General features: G+C 41.7%; 1 protein-coding gene across 3 annotated transcripts in view; it reads right to left on the bottom strand.

Moving 5' to 3' along the window:
• Positions 1–21282, bottom strand: part of NARS2 (asparaginyl-tRNA synthetase 2, mitochondrial) — a 149703-nt gene that overhangs the window by 78826 nt on the left and 49595 nt on the right. For all 3 annotated transcript variants that reach the window (XM_056116053.1, XM_056116052.1, XM_056116051.1), the window contains one exon: positions 15559–15653. In XM_056116053.1, the coding sequence (XP_055972028.1) occupies positions 15559–15653 (95 nt within the window). The remainder of the gene's footprint in view (positions 1–15558; positions 15654–21282) is intronic.

Consider the following 21282-nt stretch of genomic DNA (forward strand, 5'->3'; position numbering starts at 1 on the left):
CAGCTGTGTGTATATAAACACGTTTGGAAGGAAATCTATCCCATACAAATGAAAAAGTCTGGGGTCAGGGATATGGTTCAAATAAAAACAGCAAACACCTCACAAAACTAAGGAACAGGGTTCAAATGCTGGCATTACATACCCCCAGCCCCTGAGTACTGCTAGTAGTAGCTTTGGTGATTCCCAAGCACAAATGAAAACGGACGTGGGCCCCCTTATGCCCCTATGAGACCCTCACAACAAGACACACACGCACAAAACATGCACTGATTTGGTCGTGTTTATAAATCTGACAATAAAAATTACTTAACCATAGATCTGGGTATTTTCCCTTGAGTCCTCAAGGTACTAAATGGGCTAGAGACCACGGGTGACAGAGTCTTTCCTTACTCCAGTACCAGTTTTGATTACTATAGCTTTGTAGTATAATTTCAGATTGGGTAGTGAGATATCACCTATTTTCTTCTTGTATGCCTTTGGCTATGTTTTATGATTCCATATAACCTTTATTAGTGATTGATCTAAGTCCCTGAAGAATAACATCTGAATTTGGATGAGGATTGCATTGAATATATATATATATGTATATACATATACACATATATATGTACACACATTATATATATATTTTCGGTAGGATAGACATTTTGATAATGTTAATTCTTCCATTCATAAGCGTGGAATATTTTTCCATCTCCTAAGATCATCTTCTAACTCTTTCTTAAGAGACTTACAGTTTGGCAGGAATATCTCTCTCACATCTTTTACTGATTCCTAAGTATCTGATGCTTTTGGACACTATTTTGTACAGAGGTTAAGGCCTTGAAAGCAGCCGACTCGATTCCTGGCGCTCTGAGCCCCACACCAGGAGTGATCCCAAAGCAGAGAGGGAGAAGTCAGCTAGGGGCACAGCTGTGTGTGACATAACCACCAGACCCATCCCTCGCCAAGGTGAAATGCAATGCCTCCCACATTACTGTTTTACTTAAAACGGCTTTGGCTGTTCTGGGTACTTTATTCCATACACATTTCACAAGGTCTATGATCTTGGGAAATGCTATGGGATTATGATGGGGATTGCATTACACCTGTAAGTTATTTGGGGCAGAATCGTCATTTTATTTTATTTTATTTTGCTTTTTTGGGTCACACCCGGCGATGCTCAGGGGTTACTCCTGGCTCATGCACTCAGGAATTGCTCCTGGCGGTGCTCGGGCGACCCTATGGGATGCTGGGAATCAAACCTGGGTCGGCCATGTTGGCTGTGTGCAAGGCAAACGTCCTACCCGCTGTGCTATCGCTCCAGTCCCAGAATCGTCATTTTAATGATACTGATTCATTCTATGCAAGAACAAGGACAATAGTTCTCTTTCCTTGTGTCTTGTTTGCTTTTTCCTCCCCAGAAGTGATAAATAATTTTTACTGAATGGGTCTTCCACCTTCTTTGTAAAATTGATTCCTAAACACTTGGGAGTTTTTTTTTTTTAATTGATTATAAATGTGATAGTTGTTTTCTTTCTCTTCTACACCATTGTTAACGTCTAAGAATGCAACAGGCAAAGACTTCCAGTACTGTGTTCGGTAGTAGTGAGGAAAGTGGGTGTTCTTCTCTTGTGCCTGACCTTCGAGGAAAGGCTTTCATTTTTTCTCCATTAAGCAAGATGTCAGCTGTGGGCTATTGCATATGACCTTTACAATATCATGTTCCTTTAATTCCCATTTTGTTAATGATTTTTAACATGAATGAGTTTTGGATCTAGTTGAATTCTTTCTCTATATTTGTGGTAATAATCATTTTTTCCCTTCCTTTGTATCAAAGTGCTGTTGATAAATTGGTTTGCCTATTTTATTTATTTATTGCTTTTTTGGGTCACACCTGGCGATGCACAGGGGTTCCTCCTGGCTCTGCACTCAGGAGTTACTCCTGGTGGTGCTCAGGGGACCATATGGGATGCTGGGAATCAAATCTGGGTCGGCCATGTGCAAGGCAAATGCCCTACCCGCTGTGCTATCTCTCCAGCCACCAGTTTGCATATATATATATATATATTTTTTTTTTTTTAATTTGTTTTTGCTTTTTTGGGTCACACCCGGCAATGCACAGGGGTTACTCCTGGCTCTGCACTCAGGAATTACTTCTGGTGGTGCTCAGGGGACCATATGGGATGCTGGGAATCGAACCTGGGTTGGCCGCGTGCTAGGCAAATGTCCTACCTGCTGCGTTATGGCTCCAGACCATCCTACGAGCAACTTTTTATTTTTTTTTTTAGAAACACATTTTATTTATTTTTGCTTTTTGGTTCACACCCGGTGATGCTCAGGGGTTACCCCTGGCAGTGCTCAGGGAACCATATGGGATGCTGGAAACTGAACCCGGGTCAGCCGCGTGCAAGGCAAACATCCTACTTGCTGTGCTCTCTCTCCAGCCCCCGGTATGCATATTTTATTTTATTTTATTTGCATATTTTAATCATTCTTGAAACTCTGAGATGAATCCCACTTGATAGTGATATATGATGTATTTAATGTACTGTTACTAGAGTTTTTTTTTTTTTAATTTAGGATTTACTAGGTTCTTATTGAGCTGTTTTACATCTATGTTCATCATGGATAATGGTCTGAAATTTTCTTTTCCAGAAATGTCTCTATCAGCTTCTGGGATGACATAAGTTGGTCTCACAGAAACTGTATACAGGGGATTCCTGTTTCCTCCACTTCCCGGAAGAGCCTGAGAAGGGCTGGGAGAAGGTACTCTTTGAAGGACCGGGAAACTCATTAGTGTGACCATCTGGCCTGGAATTTTTGTTCTTGGGGAGATTTTTGATAACTGCCTTGACTTCCCTAATAGCAACAGTTCTATTCAAGTTTTCTATTTCCCTCTGACTCACTCCTGGGAGGTTGTAAGACTCTAATAATTTATCGATTTATTCCAGATTCTCCAATTTATTGTGTGAAGATGTTCATAAAAATTTCATATGATCTTTTGTATTTCTGAGGTATCTGTTGTAATTTCTCCCCTCTCATTTCTGATATGATTTTCAGGGCTCTCTCTGTCTCTGTCTGTCTGTCGGTCTGTCTCTCTCCCCGCCCCCACCCCCCACTCTCTTTGTGAATTCAGCCTGGAGTTTTGTCAATCTCATCACTACTTAAAAAACTTATTTTAGGCAATAGAATTCATAATACTGTTAATTGTAGGGTTTCATGCATGAAACATTCTAATACCACATCCTCCAAAGTTTCTGCTTCCCTCCACAATTATCCAAGAGTCTCACCACCTTCCTACCTCCCATCATATCTAAGCCACCTCCCCCAATATCCCTGCTTCCCCCCACCCTGTGGTAAGCTATCTACTCAAGACTAGTTCTCAATTTTTTTTTTTTTTTTGCTTTTTGGGTCACACCCGACGATGTACAGGGGCTACTCCTGGCTCTGCACTCAGGAATTACTCCCGGCAGTGCTCAGGGGACCATATGGGATGCTGGGAATCGAACCCAGGTCGGCTGCATGCAAGGCAAACGTCCTACCCGCTGTGCTATCACTCCAGCCCCTAGTTCTCAATTTCTATTGCCTCTGAGCATTTATTTCCTTGCTATGTTTCTTTGTATTACACAATCGAGGAAGATCATTCTGTGTCTGACCTCTTCCTTCTAACTTTATTCAGCATACTTTTCAGATTCCAGATATACCCACACAGCAGCAAATTGTGTGACTTCACCTTTTTTTTTTTTTTTTGGCTTTTTGGGTCACACCTGGTGATGCACAGGGGTTACTCCTGGCTTTGTACTCAGGAATTACCCCTGGCGGTGCTCAGGGGACCATATGGGATACTGGTAATCAAACCTGGGTTGGCCGCAAGGAAGGCAAACACCCTAACTGCTGGACTATGGCTCCAGCCCCTGACTTCATCTTTTCTCACAGCCAAGTAGTATTCCACTGTGTATATGTACAATAATTTCTTTACTCAGTCATCTGTTCTTGGATACCTGGGTTATTTCCAGAGTTTTCTACTGTGAATAATGTTGCAATAAACATAAGGAAAGCAAATGTCTTTCCTGAATAGGGTTTTTGGGCCCAACAGGTTGATGCCAAGTTGTGGAATTGCTGGGCCAAACGAAAGCTCAATTTTTAGTTTTCTGAGGTGTCCAAACTGTTTCAAAGAGGCTTGACCAGTTGATACTCCCAGCAGCAGTGACTAAGAGTCCCCTTTCCCCACTTCTGGGCTAACACTGATTGTTTTTGTTCTTTATGATGTGTGCCAGTTCAGGAGGTGTGAGATGGTATTTCATTATTGTCTTGATTTGCATTTCCTTGATGGTAAGTGATACAGAGCATTTTTTGTTACATGTTTTGGCCCTCTGTACGTCTTCACAGAGGAAGTTTCTGTTCACCTCTTCTTCCTATTTTCTTTTTGATGGGGTTGGCTATTATTTTCTTACAAGGTTCTACCTTCTACCAGTGCTTTATATTTCTTGGACATTAACTCTTTACCAGATGAGTGGTAAATATTCTCTAGTAAAGATCTACCAGTGGTGCATAAATATTCTCTCCAAGTCTGTCAGGTGTCTTTTTGTTCTGGTCCTCATCTCTTTCGAAGTTGCTTAGTTTGATGTAGTCCCATTTGTGCATCTTCCCTTCCATTTGCTTGGTCAATGGTGTTGCCTCCTTAAAGATCCTCTAGCTTCAATCCCATAAGGATATTACCTATGCTTTACTTTAAAACTAAAAACAAAACAATTTAAAACAATTTTACTTTAAAAATAAAAACAAAACAATTCTTTTAAGGCGTGCAGGCACCAAGATCCAAAGAGACCCAGTGAAAATAAGGGCTGGAGAGATAGCACAGCGGGTAGGGCGTTTGCCTTGCATGCGGCCGACCCAGGTTCAATTCCGAGCATCCCATATGGTCCCTCGAGCACCGCCAGGAGTAACTCCTGAGTGCAGAGCCAAGATTAACCCTAGTGTATCGCCAGGTGTGACCCAAAAAGAAAAAAAAATACACCCAAATAGAAAAGCTTCAAGGCACATAATGATCAGAATGACAAAAGTCAAAGACAGAAACAGAATACTGCAAGTAGCAAGATCAATAAAAAAATCTTCACACCAAGGAAAACCTAGATTATTTAGAAACTGTGTAAGACTGTATAAATAAGACTGCATAAGCCAGAAGAGAATGATGGGGCCTAATTAAAAAAACAAACAAAGCCAACGAAATGAAAATGTCACCAAGAATAGTTGATTCAATTCAATTGCCATAGTTGAAGGGATGATACAGAGATTCATTGACAAGCCACACTTAGTTTTGCAAAAAGTTAAGAAGTTTCTTTAAAAATAAAAAAAGGTAAAATAAGCTTCTCAGCACTTTGTCACTGAATACATCATTCACCCAGGGCATTATGATTGCCCTCTACCAGATTAAGAAAGGTATTATTTTATTTTATTAAAATAAAATAAATCCAAAGAAAAAATAAATCCAATCTGAAATCAACGATACAAAAATTAAGAACAATGCAAAAAAATCAGCAAAACCAATAATTTTGTATTTTTTTTACCATTTTTATTGTGGTTTATCTGTTTATTTCCACCTTGCTAAGAGTTTTACTTTTTCAATAATAATTTCAGTTCTTTTGAATTGTTATGTCAGTAACTATAAAGTCTCATTTTACTGAATTGTTATGTCTATTCAGGTATTTTTTTTACATTTACATGAAGATATTTAAACATTACCTATAACATTTTTTCTAACATAAAGCCAATATTCCCTTTAGGTAAAAAACACTTCATACTTTATAAGCCTTTTCAGATTATCCCCTAAAATTTTCTTATTCTCTCTTCATTCTTACTAAATTGTATGCTTAAAAATGTACGAGAACAGAATCACCCATGCCATGTTTTTAATAAATACTTGTAAGAAGAGAAAGTTATACAGTTTTTGAAAAAAAGATTTTGAAGCAACTTAGGATCTGCAATTTGGTGGAATTTCTTGAGTGTAACTTATTCATTTATGCAAGAGTTTTCTAATACGTGGGATATAAAGATACAAGAAAGAGAACAACGAATGGCCAAAGGCAACAGAACTGGAGGTTTATCTACAGAACTGAGCTTTTGGGACAGGTGGAGTTAAGTGGACTCTGTTGATAGGTGTGGTGTTGCAATGATGTATGCATAAAAAGAATAATTAACAACATTATAAATCCTGGTACCGCAATAAAAATGGTAAAAAAAAAATACAAAATTATTGGTTTTGCTGATTTTTTTTGCATTGTTTTTAATTTTCATATTGTTGATTTCAGGTTGGATTTATTTTTTCTTTTAATTTTCCTCCTACTTCCTTTAGGCTCCTTTTGTTGTTCTTTTTCTGGCTTCTTGAGGTGTAAAGTTAGGGTATTTATCTGTATCTGGTTTTGTTTTCTGGTGAATTCCTGGACCGCAGTGGACTTCCCTCCGAGCACAGCTCTTGCTGTGGTCCACATATTCTGGTAGCTCATGTCTTCACTCTCATGTGTCCAGGAATCATTTTATTTCTCTTTGTCACGTCCTTTTTGACCCAATGGTTTCTCAGTGGTGTGTAGATTACTTTCTAAGTGTTTGAATTTTTTTTCTGGCTTTCTATTTCCAACTTCAAAGTACTAAGACCTGAGATGGCCCTCAATGTCATTCCTATTCATCTGATTTTTGGAGACTGGTTCTGCGTCCCTGCCTGTGGTCTATCATTGAGAATGATCCATCATCCCTGGGGAAGAAGCTACACTCAGCTTTGTGGAGATGGTGAGCCCAATAGATGTCTATTAAACCCGTCTCTTCTCTCTCTTCCTTAAGACTGATGCTTCCATTTTGTTTTTTCTCACTGGTTGATCTATTCAATGCTGAGAGCATGTTATTAAAATGTTGAACTATCTTGGGTTGCATTAATAGTTTCCTTCTAGTCTGCTTGTAGTTTTTTTTTTTTAATGTATTTTGAGGACCCTTCATTTGGTGCGTCTATGTTAATGAACGATGTCTTCTTGGTGTATAGCTCATTTGATCACGATATAATGAATGTCCTTTATGTCATTTATTACTATGAAGTGTATTGTGACTGATACAAGTATGACTGTCCCCACTGTTTTCACTCTTTAATTGTTTTCCAGCCCTGGACTTAGAGTCTGTGTTTATCATATCACGCAAGTGAGTCTCTTTGTAGGCAGCAGAAAGTTCAGTTCAATTTCCTGACCCAGTCACTCTATGCTTTTTGGTTGGAATTCATTCATTCATTTTTTTCATTCATCATCCTGTTATTTGTCGATTGCCTCGAGCAGGCCCCAGTAACGTCTCTTTCATCCTAGCCCTGAGATTATATTCAAGGCTCTTTAGGAGAATGAGACCCATCATTGTTACTGGTATTTGGCATATTTGGTACGTCACAGGGAGTTTGCCAGACTCTGCCCTGTGGGCAGGCTACATTCGATAGCCTGCAAGTTTGTCCAAAGTAGGAATAAGATAATAAGATGTCATAAAAAGATGTCCTGATAAGATGTCGCGCGGTGGTTGGAATTACTGATATAAAAAAGATTGATGCCATGTTTTTGTAGGAATTCCAGACGTTTCCAGATGTGATCAGTATTTGCATCCTTAGCAATTTATATGATACCATTAAGTTCATTTTGTAGGGCTGGCAGTGAACAAGAATTTCTTTAATTTTTGTTGATAATTTAATTATCATTGGATCTGAATGATAAACCAGCTGGATAAAGTATGTTGTCTGGATGCCTACATCATTAAGTATATTGGCTATATTGTACGACTGTCTTCTAGCCTGTAGGGTTTCTTAGAAATACCCTCTGTGAATCTGAGAGGGACTTGTTCCTTTATGGACACTTCTGGAATTTGCTCTCACTGCCCTCAGAATAGCTTATCTTTGGACTATGCCGTTATAATTAATTACGATGTGTTTTGGTACTTTTCTGTTTGGGTTTATTCCCATTGGAACTCACTGAACTTCCTGGATCTGGTTATCTAAAGCTGTTCTTCAAGTTGGGTAAGTTTTCAGATATAACTTTTTTCGTCCAAAGTTCTTTCCCCGTCTCTTTCCTCTCTGCTTCTGGGCCCTTATAATTTGCATGCTATTTCTTTTCAGGCTGTCCCACGAATCTCTGAGGATTTCTTCCTCCTTCTTTATTCTTTATTCCTTTATCCTTCTTATGAGCTTTCTAAAATATTTCACGCACCTTTCCTTCCAGTACACTGAATCATATGTTCTTCTGCCTCCTGCATTCTTCTCTACAGGATTTCCCCCCCAGTTCTCCTATTATACTGTTCAGATTGAAGGACTTTCATACTTTCTCTGTTCTTGCTGGAATGTTCCCTATTGTTTCCTTCAATTCCGTGAACAGCATCATCATTGTCACTTTCAAATTCTCATCTGTAAGATTAGAGAGATCCTCTGAAATTGGGTCTTCCAGGGCTTTTAGATTATTTTATTTTATTTTAACTAGAGCAGGTGGGCTGGAGCAATAGTACAGTGATAGGGTGTTTGCGTTGCATGCGGCCAACATGGCCGGCCCGAGTTTGATTCCCCCACCCCTCTTGGAGACCCCGGCAAGCTACATGTGACGTATTTGATATGCCAAACACTGTAACAACAAGTCTCACAATGGAGACGTTACTGGGCGCGCTCGAGCAAATCAATGAACAACGGGAGGACAGTGACAGTGACAGTGACAGTGCAGGTGGATTCTTCTGCTTCTTCACTATGTCTGGCACTGCAGTTGCTACCCCAAGTGGAGGGCTGGGTGGAGGTCCTGGGTGGGTGGGGGTGGCACTCTCTCCGGGGCAGCAGGGGCAGCTGAGGCTGCACAGGACTTCACAAGGCTACTAAGGACCAGACACACTTTACCTCATTATTTAGAAGTGCAAGGCTCAGATTTAGTGTTTTGGTAGAATAGAAAGTACGGAAATGCTATTATCATTAACGTAAAAGAAAAACACCCAAGCACTTCTATACCAAGGAATAACCTACCAAATCACAACAAAGAGAAACACTCTATTTTCAGATAGTGGGGGAGATCTTTATCCCTTATTTTTACTTTCATAAATTATTCATAAGATCGCTTAAAAATACTTAATAAAGATAAGGTTCATTACCCACAGATGGTAAATGATGATGGCTACTTTCTTGGCATCCTAAGGATTAATAAATATTTTAAAATAGACATTTACATTGTTATTTTTCTACTAGTAAATAAAGTTGCTTTCAACCTTTTCGTTTGCGCATTTTTACAGCATCAGATATTTTTCTCAAAAAAAGAAAAAAAATTCCCAGCAATAAAATCCTGGATGAAAGGTTTTCCTTTAGAAAAAAATCAAGGCAATTTCTATATTTCTAACTGCATTATTTCTAAAGGAGGCATCACCTTTCTCCTGAAATATGCCTGACTTCACAGTAGAGCAAATAATGCTTTGATATAGAAAAAAAGCATTTGCAACGAGAGTTTTAGGCTAAACCCTTCTCCAATTCTGATTTTAATTGACAAGGGATAGAAAATTTTATCACATAACATTTCTTTTTTTTTTTTTTTGCTTTTTGGGTCCCACCCAGCGATGCACAGGGGTTACTGCTCGTTTATGCACTCAGGAATTACTCCTGGCGGTGCTCAGGGGACCATATGGGATGCTGGGAATCAAACCCGGGTCAGGCCGCATGCAAGGCAAACGCCCTACCCACTGTGCTACCACTCCAGCCCCCAAATGACATTTCTTAAACAAGTTTTACAATTTAGAATACTTAAAATGTAGAATGAACATCCATTCATAAGTTTTATTTGTAGGCAGAAACACAGTGTTCTCTTGCTTCTTTTTTTATATATGTATACATATATAAAAGTATACATATATACACATACATATATGCATTTTTTGAGGGGCTGGCTCCCCAGTAAAGCTGTGGCTCCCATGGACCACTCTCAGTGATACCTGGCCAGTGGCACGTGCTGCCGCCTTTGACTCTCTTCCTGTTCCCAAGTTATGTTTTAACAGGGCCACGTCAAGTATTCTCTTGTATGATGCTTGGTGACTCCCCAGACCCCCAGGTGTCTGGGGAGGGGTCACAGAGTATCAGGGAACAAACCAAAGCATGCCAGGCTCTGAAACCTGAGTAGTCTCCTGGTCTTCTCTTATTTAACAAACATGCTTATATCTCTCTTTGACAAGGAGACTTTCAAGAAAAAAAATCTCCAATACATATATAATATATAATCCGTTGGGGAGCATAGCTTAGTTTCTAAATAACACCTTTCAATGAAGGAAATGAGGGTTTCTTAGAGGAGTGACTGAACCTTCCAAGAGTAGGTAAAATAAGGCTGTAATTATTGCCCAAACTTGGAAGATATCTATGTCCCTTGGGTGATAAGGTGAATGAACTGTGGTATAGTCAGAAGGCGGAGTATTATTCAGTTTTAAAACGAAACGAGGGCACGACAGAGTTCGGATAAGAGGGAAGGGGCTTGTCTTACTCGCTTTACATGTCTTGCATGCAGCTGACCCTCGCCTAGTCCCCAGCACCATGGCCCCCCAACACCACCGTGGTCATTCTTGAGCACAGAGTCAGGAATAGCCCCTGAGCACAACTGGGTATAGCCACAAAACCAAACCAAACAACAACCACAAAATGAAAACAAAGAAAAAAAGAAGGCATGAAGGAGAAACGAGCTATCAAGCCATGAAAAGAGAGAAAGGAATCTTAAACACACATTACCAAAGGAGACTGATCTGAAAAGACTACATACTTCATAATTCCAACTAAAAACATCCTGGAAAAGGCAAAACCATGGAGAGAGTAAAAACACCAGTGGCTGCTTGGGGCAAGGAAGGAGAAGGGACAGAGTTGGAGCAGAGAGGGGTTTTGGAGCAATGAAAATATTCTGGAAGGAGATTCAACATAAAGTGGACACTCAACACAATCAACCAACACGCACACAATCAAAAATAAACTCTTAGGTGCACTACAAACTTTAAACACACCAAAACCAAAACAAGTTTGAGCAACATACTACAGTAACAACTAAACTAAGAGCAAAACCCAAACCAGATCATGATAATTACTTACTTAACTAAAAACACTCTATTTTTCTTTCCCATCTGTTGATTCACTTTTTTTGGGTTTGTTTTTGGGCTTTACCTGGCTGCGCTCAGGGGTAACTCCTGGCCTTGCACTCAGGAATCACTTGTGGTGGTGCTTGGGGGACCATGCAGGATGCTGGGAATTGCACTCAGGTCAGCGGTGTGCTAAGTAGGCGTTCTACCCACAGTCCTACCACTCTGGCCCCGTTGGTTCCCCATTTCTCTTGATTAAACCACTTCCTGGTTAAGCCCACTGTCAGTCTCCCCCATGTCTCAGCAGATGATGCAGGTACAGTTGCTGTACAGAATCAGCGGAGAATTCTGCTCTTGGCCTCATTTTAGATTCTTTAGTAACAAAGTTAAATTCTTAGTCCCACTAGAAGCTATTTTTCTCCATAATTTCCTTATCTAACATAGTCATCTTCTGTATTCTTAATCTCAACAAGAGATCTGAAACCATTGCCCGAAAACAGTGTTTTGTTTTGTTTTGTTTTGTTTTAACCGATGGTTCTAGAAACCACTTGGAAGAAAAACAAATTCTTGGCTTATGCCAGATACACTTAATTTGAAACTTTGAAGTTGAGGCTTAGATATCTGTACACCAGAGAGGATGATTTTTCTACCAAGAAGACCGGACTAGCCAGTGCTGGTGAGGATGTGGTAAGAAAGGAACCTTCACTTACTGTTGGTGGCAATGTTTCAGCCTTAATGCAAACCAGCATGGAGACTTCTCAAAAGCATAAGATTAGAACTTCCAGATGACACCGTGATTCCACTTCTTGGCGTCGAGCCAAAAAGACACAAACACAGACGCCAATAAACAGAAGCACAGCAACCGACGCTCAGTGGCGTTCTAAGCAAAACAGACAAGACATGCACCGTAGCACTGTAGTACTGTACTCCGTTGTTGACCGATTTGCTCGACCGGGCACCAGTAACGTCTCCTTTGTGAGACTTGTTACTGTTTTTGGCTTATCGACTACGTCACGGGGAACTTGCCAGGCTCTGCCGTGAGGGCGGGATACTCTCGGTAGCTTGCCGGGCTCTCCGAGAGGGGCGGAAGAACTGAACCAGGGTTGGGGTGTGCACGGCAAACGCTCTACCTGCTGTGCTACTGCTCCAGCCCAGACAAGACATGGAAATACCGAACTTCAACAATCATTTGTATTACATGAAGAAACAAAACAAGGGAATGGATGTTATCCAAGACAGCAAACCCTTCGACTTGAACTATAAAACAAAGGTCACCAAGAAGTGGAAGGGTTCTGGGTGGGAGAGGACTAGAAGGCATAAGGAACGTGGTGGAGAGTCTGGGCACTTTGCTACGGTGAAGATGAGGTAATTTGGGACACAAAAGCATAAGCATTCACACTACTGAAAGCAGGCCACCCAAAACAGAATACATTCTTTGAAAAAGAAGGGGAGGGGGGAGTTTGAGAACAAAATAACACATATTTGAAATCTAACTCATATTATAAAATACATGAGTTTATCCTGGTATAAATATTACACAAAGAAGAGTAGAGCAAGAACAAATCTCCCATTTAGAAGAATGTAGAATTTTAACTCCTCTTGAGGCCTTTATCACCCCTGACTCCAATGTTTAGAGAGAAGGAGAGAGAAGAAAATGAATCAGGGAGGGAAGAAGAGAAACAGAGAGCCATAAACCCACCAATCAACTTAGACATTCTTTTGGAAAAGGTTAACCTTCTAAATTTAACTACCATTTATTCCATTTAAACAGTCTAGTATGTGAAACTAAAGAAAGAGAAAGCTGAGGGAAGACGACTATTACTCTTACAGATTAAATCCTACATCCATGCCCATGAACACTAGGAACATTAGACTGAAATCATTAGAAACACTTCACAACACATCAAATAACAGAAAACTTCATAGTCTGTCAATCTCATCTATGCTGAATTTTACTATATATTGCATTTTGTGCTTTACTGCATTTTACTGGGAAAAATGAAAACATTTAAGTCACTAGTGATTTTATAGTAGAAAAACAAATGTCTGGTAAATTTAGCACCTTTTATAGGTTATGATAACTTTGAAAGGAAGGTATCTAACTTCTAAACATACATAAAAGAAATGAATAGCCAACTATAAAAAACCTTATCCAAATTTTGGGTATAAGGACAAAAGGAAGTTGGCATGTTCTTTTAATGCATTGCTAGGGACAAAGACTCACTCAAAGGTCATCAACTGTAGGTTACCCCATTATTCTACTTCTATTGAATTAAATATCTCAGATTAAGTAAAGTTACACCTGAATTTCAAGATTTTTATCTGGTTACGTTACAAACAAGTTCTGCCCTACAGAAGAGAAAATTTCAAAGGTTAGGGTTAATTATCTGTAGAATATTAATTAATTTAGAACTAACCTACAAATCTTACTCTAAAATACCTCAATGAAATTGTCAATGAGCATACATTTCCTCAAAAGCTTTGCCTGACCAGTCTTACTAATTTACCTCAGTAATTTGTAAACTGAGTAAGATATTCAAAATGTTCTGATTTGTCTGAGTTATATTTTCAGCTTTTTAAAAATACTACTTTGAAAAGACCAGGGTAGTAACATAGTAGGCTAAGTACTTGTCTTGTATGGAGCTGACCTGAGTTCAATCCTTGGCACCACATATGGTTCCTTGAGCATCTCTAAGACTGAGTCCTAAGCACAAAACTAGGAGTAAACCCTGAACACCATCAAGTGTGGTCCCCAAATGAAAACAAACAAAAGAAATTCTACTTTGAGGGCTGGAGAGAGAGTACAGCGGGCAGACTACGTGCCTTACACGTGGCCAACCCTCATTCAATCCGCGGCATCATAGATGGTTGTCTGAGCCTGCCAGGGGGTCACTCCTGAGCACAGAGCCAGGAACATTCCCCGAGCACCACTGGGAATACTCCCACTACCATCTCCGTATTCTATTTTGATAGGCAGAATAGAATTTAAAAAAAAAAAAAAGACTTTTTTTTTATGATCTGGCCTTTCTTCACATAGAGCTCAACAAATTTTAAAGGGTTACAACTACAGTTTTTCTGCAGCGTATTCTGGTAACACTGTGAAAGTATTTGGTTTCTTGGAATTATCAAATAACATGGCTCTGTTTGGAAGATAAATGAGAGAACTATTTTGGTGTTCAAGTTTAAACTATTTTCAAGACTGTCTTTATTCTACACCAGGGACTTTCCATTCTGTCCGTAAAGTGGTAAAAACACGGCCGTGCGCTCTGTTGCCTTAGGCAGCCAAAATGCTTGGTTTATACTGAAGAATCCCGTTTTCACAGGCTCATGAGAAAACAAAAAGACATAAAGGAGCCTCTCCTGTAGAAGATATGCACATTCTATAACATTCTATACTGACGTATGCACTTGTTGATTTCAGTACTAGTGAATCACCTACAGTACCACGGAGTACAAGATCCATTCGGGACTCGAAAGATGTCCTGGTCGAAGACCGTTTTAAAGACAAGGAGAGCTGGGCCAAAAGGGATTCTGCAGGGGACTGAGGGCAGCTGACGTTTATGCCACCTGACTTCTAAAACTTCCCAACTTGAAATTGGTCTCTCAGGGGCTCGTGTTCAACAAGGTAAAGGTAAAGGTAAAGGCCCTCCCGTTGATCGTCGATTTGCTCGAGCGGGCCCAGTAACGTCTCCATTGGAGACTTTGTTGTTACTGTGTCTGGCATATCGAATACTCTCGGTAGCTTGCCGGGCTCTCCGAGAGGGGCGGAGGAATCGAACTCGGGTCGGCCATGTTGGCTGCGTGCAAGGCAAACGCCCTACCGCTGTGCTATCGCTCCAGCAACAAATTATTAAAATTTTGCTTTCCTCCACCTGCCAGTCTTCCAAGAGAATTTCCAGAAACCTTTAAAAATGCTCCAATACGTGGCCAGGCATCATGTTTATGTAACTATGACTACATTTCTGTTGTCTTCTTTTGAAGGTCACACTCAGTGATGCTAAGGTGACTCTACGCTCAGGGATCACTCCAGTGGGCGCAGGGTGGAGGGGTGTGGGGACCATATTGGGGGCCGGGGACCGAACCTGAGTCGGCCGTGTGCCGTGTGCAAGGTAAGCCCCCCACCCACTGTAATATATCTCTAGCCTTTAACTAGGACGAGCTGTATTCTCAAAAACATGATTAAATTTTGCTGACCCTTTGAGGTCTAAGAAGAGCTTACTCCCCCCCCAAAAAATAAATAAATAAACACAAGTTTCCTATTTCCAGTATTAAATTTTTTCAATGAAAAATACAAGTCTAATGATGATTTTCATTAAGAAATTGGGCTATTTTTAAATTGGCATTCTACTTTTAGTGAATTCAAGTGGACTAATTAATCACCAACGCTCATCTCAACTTTTTAGTTCTGAACATTTGGAAAGGAGGCAGCCTTGCACTCGAGCCAAAGCCGTACAAATAAGAGAGAAAAACATGAGAGAAAAAGATTCTTACCCCGACATCACTTCCAGATGAAGTTGTCCTGAGACAGTTAAAAAAGCAGGAACATTGAAGAAATTCTCCTCCGGTACTTGCATTTTGCTTGAAGGCTGCAAATGAACAACACAGCCGGAGAAAGCGATTACATGTCTGTCTCTGTGTTCTGTGTTCCAAATGAAAGAACTACAACACATGTAAACCTATGTAAAGACGAGTCCTTTTGATGGCCAAAGGAAAAAAAGAAAAAGGGCAATTCTCAACATATACCTAAAAGAGAAAGTACTTGTTTGGAAAATACTAAGATCAGGGAAGTCTCCTTTGTCTTTTCAAACTATCCAACAACCAAAGGATACTTCTCCCTAAAAACAGATCTGGATATTAAGCTGAGCCAGATCTTCTGAGTGAAAATTTTAAGTGGGGAGTCGGCACGAAGGGCTGGGGCACAGGATTTACAAGTGAGAAACCTGGATTGAATCCTAGGCACTGCTTAGTCCCGTGAGCACCTCCAAGAGCAACCCCTGAGCACTGGCCCACGAGGAGCTTCCAAGTACTGCTGTAAACTAGGCCCTAGTTTGTAGGGCCCTAAAACAAATTGATCAAAAGCATTTGAATGCGAAGAACTTTTTTTTGAGGGGAGCTTTGGGCTACACCCCATGGTGCTCAGTGGTCATTCTTGGCTCTGTGCTCTGGAATCACTCCCTGCCCGGCAGTGCTCAGGGAACCATATGGGGATTAAACCTGGGTTGCCTGACTACAAGGCAAGCGCCTTAACTGCTGTACTATCTCTGGCCTTAGATCTACTTTTTATTTTTTTTTTTAAATTTTTAGTGAAACACCATGAGGTACAGTTGTAGATTTACAATTTTTTGTGCTTGGGTTTCGATTATACAATGATCAGATACCCATCCCTCCACCAGTGCCCATTTTCCACCACCATGGATAATATCCCTCCCACCCCCATCCCCCCATCCCCCCGTCTCTGTGGCAGGGCAATCCCCTGTGTTCTCTCTCTCCTTTTGGGTGTTGTGGTCTGCAAAAGAGGCATTGAGTGGCAAACATGTTCAGTCCATAGTCCACTTTCGACATGCATCTCCCCTCCTGGGAGGATCCTCCAAACACCCTTTATTTGGTGCTCCCTTCTCTATCTGAGCTGAGATCTACTTTTTTAAGGAGGAAGCTAAAGTACCAACTCCTGGATTCCAAACTGAACATATATCTGAAAATGTTTTAGCAACATTTTCAGCTGTAATTGTGCAGCAAAGTAAAAACAAAGACAGAGACAATGTTCAATGCACACAGAGGATAAAGATTTCTTCCCACAGACTGAATTAACAAAACACTGAACTAAAAGCACAAGACATGATGACCTTCCCTCAAGCAGCTGTTCTAAACACACTGCACACCACGTCAGGACTGTAATAATGAAACTGCTGGGGCTGGAGCGATAGTACAATGGGTAGGGCGTTTGCCTTGCACATGGCCGATTCGGGTTCAATCCCCAGCATCCCATATGGTCCCCCGAGCACCGCCAGGAGTGATTCCTGAATGCAGAGTCAGGAGTCACCTCTGAGCACTGCCGGGTGTGACCCAAAAAGAAAAAAAAAAAAGAAGAAAGCTGCCTCTTTATTTGGGGATTCTGAAGGGTCTATTATTTTTCAAATTTCCTTTGATACTGACTCTAGCTAACCCATCCCTGCTTCAAATGCTAAAACAAAACAAAAACACCATCAAAAACCCCCAATCTCATCTTTAAATCCCTCTGGCAATAAAAAGACAATTTCTAAGGACTAACTTACTCAAGACTGAGATATCTGACCTGACATGTGCTAAACATTTCCAAATAGAAGTCACAAATAATACATGTGATAGATAAAACATGTTCCCCGTTATTTCTTCACTACTCACTTAAAATAAGTCTTGTATCCAACCCATGATTTTTAGTTTAAAATAAGTCCACCTAGGAGGGATGGGTATTTGATCATTTTATAATCGAAATCCAAGCACAAAAATTTGTAAGTCTACAACTGTACCTCATGGTGTCTCACTAAAAAACAAAAACAAAAACAAGTCCACCTACCCCTCAATTTCTTTTTTTTTTCTGTTTTTAAACAAACGTTTATTTTATTTTTTTATTTTCCCTCCCCCTGCTGCTGTGACGCCTGGAGACAAGACTTGGGCGAGGGTGCAGGGAGCATGGATCGTGTGAGTGTGAGACACACACCAGGCTGTGAGACCCACAGGTGCCTCTGGGGCTGCCCTCCTTCGGGACGCTGTGGCAGGCCCTGGTGGCAGCTCTCCCTGCCTACAGCATTCCCACTACTCGGGGCCTAGGCTAGGGTATCTCTGCTGGGTGCCATGCGAAGAGCACCAGGGCCACACCCGGAGGTGGAGGGGACACCAGGGCCACACCTAGCAGTACAGGGTGGGGCTTGCTATGGTGCTGGGGACAGAACTCGGTCCTCACACAGGCAAGGCACAGGCACTCCCCGAACCATCTCCCCAGGCCCTCTAGATCTTTTTTTTTTTTTTTTTTTTTTGCTTTTTGGGTCACACCCGGCGATGCACAGGGGTTACTCCTGGCTCTGCACTCAGGAGTTACTCCTGGCGGTGCTCAGGGGACCATATGGGATGCTGGGAATCGAACCCGGGTTAGCCGTGTGCAAGGCAAATGCCCCACCAGCTGTGCTATCTCTCCAGCCCCTAGATCAGCCCCTAGATCTGCTTTTAAAAGGAATTGCTACAATCTACACCAGCAGAACAAAAGCAAAAATCGAGGTCCAGGAAGCTCTCAAGGCCTAAGCCATAAAAATACTTAAGGAAAAGAGCAACAAAGGTCACCGTCAAAGGTGGGAATTTTGGAAAAAAGACAGAAGGTTGATGGCCAGCAAATAAATGCTGAATTAAGCGAGAAAACAGAAATGACAGACGGAACACTCCGCCGATGCACAGTGGGACACAGTCCCAGGGCCGGAGTGCTGGGACATCAAAGGTCCTCAGCCGGAGAGGCAGGGCAGCAGGAGGGCACTTGCCTTGCACGCGGCCGGCCCAGATTTAAGAATCAGCAGCACGTGCAGTCACCAGTCTCGCCAGGAGTGACTCCTGAGCAAAGTCAGTCGTGCCTCTGCCGCCCGCTGCTCCCCAGCCTAAATCAGTTTAAAAGATCAAAGTCATACAGATTATTAGCTATGTTAGAAGTTAAAATCTTCTAACAGATCAGCAAATTTAAGACTCACAACCTCAAATGCTTATGTTAGTAATGAATAAAGAATGAAATTATATCAATTAAACGTCCTGCTTCGTGACGTCGCCAGTGTGTGTAGGGCTCTTCGTGATTCCTCTCCAAACTACAAACGATACACTGAAAAACGGACAGATTTGACTATGTTAAAAATCAAATATTTCTATTTAATTAAAAAAAATACATATATTGGCAAAGTTAAGAGGAGGAGGATGGATGAAGAACAAAACATTTTCAACATTTAAAAGAGGAGGTCAAGGGAGCTCTGGCCAAGAAAGTAAAAAAAGACAAGAATCTGTTTCCCAACTGGGCTAGGGATATAAAAAGTTGATTTCCAAAATAGAAAATTCAAAAGGCCAGCACGTACAAAGAAACCCTCAAATTTACTACGAATCAGAGAAAAACAAATGGAAAGGGCATTTGAAGAAGATTTTATGACATCTGACTGACAAAAACCTAGAAAAGTATACAAGAACAGGTCCCCCAGATTTGGGTATTCAGGGTGGGAGATTCTAAGGTGTTCCCTAAGATTCCCCAGGCCCTGGTCATTCAATCAACCATAGCTCCAGGTACCGATGGAAAAGGATTTTGCAGACTGAGTTAAAATTTCCAAGTCGAATGATCTCAAGATTCAGAAATCTTCTGGGGGGACGAGAGCAAAAATACTGACAGTAGGGCCTTACCCCTGCACACAGCCTACCTGGGTTCAACCCCTGGCATCCCATATAGTCCCTCTCCAACAACCCCTGAGTCCACCAGGACTGATTCCTGAGTGCAGCCAGGAGTAACCCCTGAGCACTGCCAGGTGTGGGCCCCACACTCCCCCTCTCCCCCCCACCCCTAAAAAAAAGACAGTGGGTTGGATGCATTCAAAGCATGTAGGAGGCCTGGGACGGATTCCTGGCACTGCATGCACGATCCCGAGCACAGAACCAGGAGTACTTCTGAGCATGACAGTTATGACCTGCTCCCTCTAACCCTCCTATCCTCAAGAAATGTTTAGGGACCTCCGGGGTATCTTTGCTCTTTAAATGCAGAAACTTTTTTTCTTTCTTTCTTCCTTTTTTTTTTTTAAATTTTTATTAGTGAAACACCACGAGGTACAGTTGTAGACTTACCAATTTTTGTGCTTGGGTTTCAATTATACAATGATCAAATACCCATCCCTCCACCAGTGCCCATTTTCCACCACCACGGGTCCCAGTATCCCTCCCAACCCTCACCCCCCCGTCCCACCCTGCCTCTGTGGCAGGGCATTCCCTTTTGTTCTCTCTCTCCTTTTGGGTGCTGTGGTTTGCAAAAGAGACATTGAGTGGCAATCACGTTTGGTCTAAAGTCTACTTTCAGCATGCTTCTCCCATCCTGGGAGGATCCTCCCAACACCCTTTATTTGGTGCTCCCTTTTCTATCTGAGCTCCCTTTTTCCCTAGCATGTGTGGCTGGCCTCCAAGCCATGGAGCAAAATTCCTGGTACTAATCTCGGCCATTTTGTTACTTTATGTTCCCCAGATGAATGCAGTCTTTCTTTGTCTATCCCTCTCTTTCTGATTCATTTCGCTTAGCATGATACTTTCCATGTAGTACCACTTGTATGTAAATTTCATGACTTCATCTTTTCTAACAGCTACATAGTACTCCATTGTGTAGATGTACCAAAGTTTCTTTTACCAGTCATCTGTTCTCGGGAACTCAGGTTTTTTCCAGATTCTGGCTATTGTAAAGAGTGCTGCAATAAACAGACAATTGCAGGTGTCACTTCGACTATACTTTTTTGCCTCTCTGGGATATATTCCCAGGAGTGGTATTGCTGGGTCAAATGGCAGCTCAATTTCTAGTTTTTGGAGAATCGTCCATACTGTTTTCCAAAAGGACTGAAACAGTCGGCATTCCCATCAGCAGCGAAACGCAGAAACGTTCTACAGCTCCCCACAGAAGAGGAAACCAGAAGTAAGGAGACCATGGACTCACCGCCCTGATTCTGAAAGAGGAACGGATGCAAAGGTACTAGGAGAAGCGTAAGGGCTGAGAATACTCAACAGCTGCAGAGACAGCCCTGCAGTCCTACACCCAGGGATGGGGTTCTGCTGCCGGCAGGCGCCACAGGAGACCGTGACGGGGCGCTACCCACAGAAGCGGGCAGGACAGTGGGTGCTTGCCTTGCATGTGCTCGATCAGTGCTGAATCCCCAATACCACGCATGGTGTCCAGGCCATGCCAGAAATGATTCCTGAGCACAGATCCAGGAGTAAGTTCTGACTGAGCACTCCTGGGCGTGCCCGCCAAACCAAATAAAGAAATGCAAAAGGCTCTCACTGATCCCTGGCTGGACCTTGGCAGCCAGCACTAACCCCTCTCCTCCAAAGTTCTCCGTCGCAGTCACATAACTAACTCTCGCGTGTCAAGATTCAGTTCAGAAATCACTCATTCGTGAAGCCTTCTCACTATGAGCTGCCACTCTGCGGCCGCTGGCGTTCTAGGATAAGAAACCAGACACTTCCACG

This window comes from Sorex fumeus, unplaced genomic scaffold, assembly GCF_029834395.1.
Source record: "Sorex fumeus unplaced genomic scaffold, SorFum_2.1 ptg000030l, whole genome shotgun sequence".
Lineage (NCBI taxonomy): Eukaryota > Metazoa > Chordata > Mammalia > Eulipotyphla > Soricidae > Sorex > Sorex fumeus.